Below are 5,938 nucleotides of genomic sequence, written 5' to 3' on the forward strand. Positions count from 1 at the left end.
ACATTGGACGCGCATGGAATCAAACAGAGACCATGTGAATCGCTATAGAACTTCACTACCAGGTTTACTTCCGAATGTCAAAAGATACCTGATTTGCCTGAGTCACATCAGATCTCCGCTTACATAATGGGAATATTCCAGATCAGATACTTTTCATTAGTTAAGTCCATGAGACGGAAGTTACCAAAAACTTTTATAAACGCTGTCAGGATGGTACGCGACTACATACGTTCCGAAGAGTTTGCTGACGTAGTCGTTGCTGATCATAAGTCTGGCGGCAAGGATGACAAGGACGAAAAAGGTAACAATCGCTACCAGCATTTCGGAGGGTGGTACAAAGGTAACAGCGGAGGCGGCAGTAGAAGCCGTCCCGGAAGTAAATTCGATAGCCGTAACCACCACCCTTATGAGAAATACGGCACCAAGAGATGAAAACCTTGATCAGAACCCTACCTACTCTAACCGCTCTGGTACCAAGTAAAGTATTCATTTCGATTGACGGTACCAACGTTTCGTACTTGTTCACTAATATTTTCAAATTTTCAGGAGAAACTTTGACTGTGTACTTAGCAGTGGGTGCCGAAGCAATTAGCGCAGTACTCGTAGTGGAACGTGATGGGACCCATATGCAGGTGTACTTCGTCAGCAAAGTTTTGCAGCATGGCGAAGTTAACTATAATCCTGTTGAAAAACTTGTTTACGCTCTAGTTCATACCGCAAGGAGGTTAAGGCGGTACTTTCAAGCACATCACATTTTGGTGCTAACTGACTCACCTATCAAATAGGTATGACGTCATTGGAATGAACAAGTACGATGAAGAACTTTTCTAACATTTGCGTTGCAGGTTCTAAGCAAACCGGAGATTTCTGGTCGAATGGCGAAATGGGCGATTGAACTGGGGGAACAGGAAATCATCTACGCCCCGCGTAACTCTTTTAAGGGACAAATCCTGGATGATTTCATGATATAATTTATCAATTCGGGACCATCAACACATATCGATGAAACGGCACCGCACGCCATGACGTAGGAACTCTTTACTGACGGAGCGTCTAGTTCAGAAGGGGCTGGTGCCAACCCAAATGGTGAAGAACACACTTATACTCTACGCTTTGCATTTCCTATTTCTAACAATGAAGTCGAATATGAAGCGTTACTCTCCGGGTTACGCATAGCAGAAAAAATGGGTATTAAGGCATTGAAAGTTGAGGTTGATTCCCAGCTGGTAGCGAATCAGCTGAACGGAACGTTCGAATCCAGGGACCTGGCCATGCAAAAGTATTTGAATTTAGTGGAGGAAATGGCCAAAAAATTTGATTCTTTTTCAATCACTCAAGTGCCACGGTCAATGAACAAAAAAGCTGACGCCCTCAGTAAGCTTGCTTCGTTGACATTTAGCCACTTCGCTAAGGACGTATGGATTGAAGTTGTTGAACAAAAATCTACTGATGTGGTACATGTATCAAGCCATCGTGCTTATAAAACCTAAAAACCACTATACAATTTATTGGCAAACCATGTTCAGGAATGATCGGCTTTCCTTAACATTTATAACGTGATATTTTACAGGTGGCAGCGCCAGTCGAGGAGGTGAACGCTTGGATGAATCTAATTATCAATTATCTAAAAGATGGCACGCTTCCCGTTGACAGCGTAGCAGCAAGGAAAATACGCATGAAAGCACCCATGTACATCATACGTGACAATGTACTTTACAAGAAGTCCTTTTTGGGTCCGCTACTTCATTGCGTTGGTCTGCAAGAGGCTGAAATGGTAATCAGGGAAGTACGTGAAGGAACATGCGGGATGCATTCAGGGTTCCGTACCGTTGTGGGAAAAATTATTCCTTTAGGTTACTACTGGCCATCCATGTAACGTGACACAAGTAACGTCATCAAAAATTGTGTTTCTTGTCAATGTCACTGATATTAAAGCGAAGGGGTATAAAATACTATTAATTTTTACAAGGTAATACTATTAAATACTATACAATTTTACACAAGTTATTTATTTATTTATCGAGGGGATATACCTAAACCTTGCTACAACACTTATAGGCAGTGTACCTAATCGTATAGTAGTGTAGTTTTTAGTAAGTCCGGTTCGTTCCACAGGGAGCTAGCCAAGTTTAACGCTATATTTTTAAAACTATATTTTAAATATATATATAAATAGTATTATTATTATAAAAGGGGGTTTTTACCGTTTAATGACCGGTTTGTCGATTTTAAAACTTTAGTCACAGTTAAAACCTAATGTAAAATATTAAATAAATAAAAGACTTAATTTAAAGCGTAAAGTAAATGACGATAATTAAATTGCGATAAATAAAAATGTGATAAATAAAATTGCGATAATTAAAAGTGCAATTAAATATGAAAATAAAGGAATTATGCTTATTTAAACTTCCATAATCATGATGTTTGACGTGTTGATTTTAGTTTATTACCATGGGTTAATTGTCCTTTGTCCTGGATTATTCAATACGTCCGTCTGGTTTTTGTCCATAACAGTCCATCAGTCATAAATATAAAGTGCGAGTGTCCTCGTCAAATTATCCTTATATCTGAAGTCAAATATTCCAACTAATTGGGGACTTAAACTATAATTACACCAATTTTCCTTGTATATAATTCACCCCTGTTTTAATAAGTCCATTGACTATTAATCTATTCCCGTATCCGGTTAAATGAACGATTATTAGTACTTATAAATATCCCACCCATAGTGTCCGATCGAGTGTATATGGTTATTTATATGTACGTCCAATTGTAAATCTTTATATTAAATTAATAAACTATCATTTAATTAAACAAATATAAAGCCCATTAATAGCCCATAGTCTAATTTCCACAAGTGTCGGTCTTTAGTCCAAACCCCAATTATGGTACAAAGTCCAATTACCCAATCTTAATATTTAGCCCAACATCACGATTACTTCGATTTAAATAAGCATAATATTAACTTAGCTACAAGACATTAATGAAAATAATATAAACATAACTTACAGTGGGTATTAATAGCGTAGTGGTACACGGACAGAGTTCCGACTTACAAAACCTTAAAACATTCGACTAACCCAACCTTAATATTATCACTAACTTAAAATTAAAATTACAAATTGAGATTACGACTTGGATTGATAATTGATACATATATTATGTATATAGAGTAAGAAATAGAAAAAGGTGTAAGAGGTATTGCAATCGATGCTTGCTTTTATAGGCAAATGAAAGTACTGTGTTGAAGTTGAAATATGGTGAAGTTGAATAAATCAACTTGTTCATTTCTGCACATTCCGATGGCTATCTCAATTTGCAAATTGAGATATTATTATATATTATTATTATTATTATTATTATTATTATGAATTATTTAAATATTATATTATATTCTTGTGCATAGTCGACTTGTACTTTCAGCTCCGCTGCGTCGAGCGTTGAAAGTTGGTTCATATCTCGGTTCCGAATTTTCGAACGCCTTTTCGTATGCTTAGATATCTTGTAATTTACGTTTCGCGGCTTGTACTCTTGTCATTTTTAGACGTTATTCATCAATAAATTGAACCACTTGGAGTGTAACTTGTACGTTTGAGCATTTTGGACGTTCTCGTCTTTCAAATTTTTGTTTTCGTCTTTAAATCTTCATTTTTGAGCGATTTTCGTCTTTCGTCTTCGCACTTATTTATTTAAACTATTACAACTAAAAATAAGGAAATTACAATTAAAAACATTACATTTTGGAATGATATTGCGTCTAAATATATGATCATTTTAGGCAATATCAAATATCCCCACACTTGAACGTTGCTTGTCCCCAAGCAATACAGAACTTGAAATTAAATCACACTTCACTCGAATCACTTTTTTATTCTCACACTTTTTATATCAGTGATTTTGATACATCGGTATAAACAATGATAGTAACGATATGATTTACAGTCCCACATGACTATGAAAATTTAGATCCTTTAAGGAAATTGGATCTTTATGAAAACATTTGATCTTTTGAAAATTCAAACTAGATTTTACCCTAGATAAGTTTTCCAGAATAACCCTTCACCGGTGTTTGCAAAATATTTTTGTGGGTTTGGTGGATTTCAGATTTGAAAATTTTAGCTCAAAACTTATGGTTTTGTGTCACCCACTTGTTAACCTTGTATTGGGAAAGCAACACGTCCAATATACTTGCTCCGTATATTACCTTTCGGTAAACTACCGTCCGGTTGTAAAGGAAAGCGTTGAACAAGCAACTGTTAAGGCATTGTCGCATGACATGCTTTTAATTATGGTCTATAACGTGTCGGATGCAATTACTATCCTTTGTAGGAGCAATAGTAAAGATCACTCTATAGTTTTTCGGTCTGGCACAAGGTCCTGTCTTTGACCATGCTATGCAACCACCGTTCTTACGGTTGACACCCAATTTGGTTCGGGTGACCTAATGAATTCCAGGTGAATTCCTAGGATTTTACGTTCAATGGTAATGAACGCATTAAAAATGGGTTTTTCGGAAAACAAATCGGTTTGTAATTTTGATCAAAATATTTTCTGGTTCAAGCTCGAGTTTAGATATCATCAAATTCCATGAGTTTGTAATTCTCAATCTTTAAAAGTCAATCTCAAGGATTGAGTAATATCAGGCTTAAAAGCTGATTTTTGATCTTTAAGGAGATTATCCTTTCTGAGGATCTGATTCATTAGTCTTATCAAGCTAATTTGCACGGCGCCCTCCCCATTTTACGAGACAAATCCTCTCATGGTTAGGATAAGTCTGACCACTTGGCGACCCTGTTTGATGCTGAGGTCCGTGGATTTCCAGCTGATTTTCGAGAAAACTTTTCAAGGTTTTTCGTAGACTCTACAACTGGTCTGGACGATAACTTCATGACCTCAATCAAGAAGCGCATTTCTTTTTCGGAAGACTTTACTTCCTTTTAATGATGGAATTGATTCATCGTGTAGATCCATCTTTCTTTCAAATATATTACAATTTATCGGGTAAAACGGTTAATTTTTTCCAAAACAAAAGTACCTGCAATAAGCTTGTACAAGAATATGTGATACATGTTTTAAATAACTTGGTAAATTCTTCCCACACTTAGCTTTTATTTATGTTTTTCTTTGCCTTTTTCTCCTCTATTCCATTTTAAATGAATTCAAGCGTTTTAGGGTGTTTCTTAATTTATGTCCTTTCCGAGGTAACAATAATTTCGGTGTTAAAACCTAGTTTTATTGTTTATAAATATGTATAAACATGATTTTGAATTCATTTAGTTGAAATTTTTTTAAATTTTCACAAAATTTGGTAATTAAACCAAGTGTAAACCCGGGAGAATTTATAACCCTTCCCCACACTTGAGATCTTGCAATGCCCTCATTTCCAAGAAATTAGTAAAAATTTAAATTCATGAGGGTGATTAATGTAGAAAAATGATTAAAAATATCGAGTTTGCAAACCTATTATTTTATATCACATTTGATATTTTACGTCTGGTCGTTAAAATTAGTAGCTTTTGCTGAACATAATGCCAGTTTTTGAAAGTGTGCTATTTTACCCTGTTTTGTACATAATATAAACTACAAACAAATATATACATAATATTTTATTTTTATAAAACCTTTATTCATTAAAACAATTTAAATGAATAATTTTTAAAATTTTGTTTTCTTTTACTTTAGGTTGAGGTAGTTTCGGTACTTTTACCTAGTCCGTCCCTCAACAAAATTTAAAATTTGTCATTTTAAAGTGATTGATTTAAAAGCAAAGATTTTCAGGTTTTTTTTTTTTTTTAATGTTTTTGGCATACTTTAGATCAATAAGATTAAAAATAATGATAACAAAATTTCTCGTCCCGCCCTCTGGTAAAGCAATTTCGGTTCAATGACCTAGTTTTCAACTCACGATGAATTTTAAAAATCATATTTTTATCTTAGT

At 34.8% G+C, this 5,938-nt stretch overlaps 1 protein-coding gene across 1 annotated transcript; it reads left to right on the top strand.

Moving 5' to 3' along the window:
* Window positions 1-210: 210 nt before the first annotated feature.
* Window positions 211-1,876, top strand: LOC139859764 (uncharacterized). Its single transcript, XM_071848538.1, has 5 exons — window positions 211-340; window positions 547-758; window positions 846-927; window positions 1,063-1,454; window positions 1,571-1,876. The coding sequence occupies exons 1-5, from the start codon at window positions 211-213 to the stop codon at window positions 1,874-1,876; spliced, it is 1,122 nt and encodes a 373-aa protein (XP_071704639.1).
* The last annotated feature ends 4,062 nt before the right edge of the window (window positions 1,877-5,938 follow it).

This window comes from Rutidosis leptorrhynchoides, chromosome 7 (genome assembly GCF_046630445.1).
Source record: "Rutidosis leptorrhynchoides isolate AG116_Rl617_1_P2 chromosome 7, CSIRO_AGI_Rlap_v1, whole genome shotgun sequence".
Lineage (NCBI taxonomy): Eukaryota > Viridiplantae > Streptophyta > Magnoliopsida > Asterales > Asteraceae > Rutidosis > Rutidosis leptorrhynchoides.

Excerpts from the sequence above, each read along its gene's own strand:
- LOC139859764 (XM_071848538.1), top strand. The coding sequence starts at position 211 with ATGGTACGCGACTACATACGTTCCGAAGAGTTTGCTGACGTAGTCGTT. Across the intron at positions 928-1,062 it reads GGAAATCATCTACGCCCCGC|AAGGGGCTGGTGCCAACCCA; the intron begins GTAACTCTTTTA and ends CGTCTAGTTCAG. Across the intron at positions 1,455-1,570 it reads AACAAAAATCTACTGATGTG|GTGGCAGCGCCAGTCGAGGA; the intron begins GTACATGTATCA and ends GATATTTTACAG.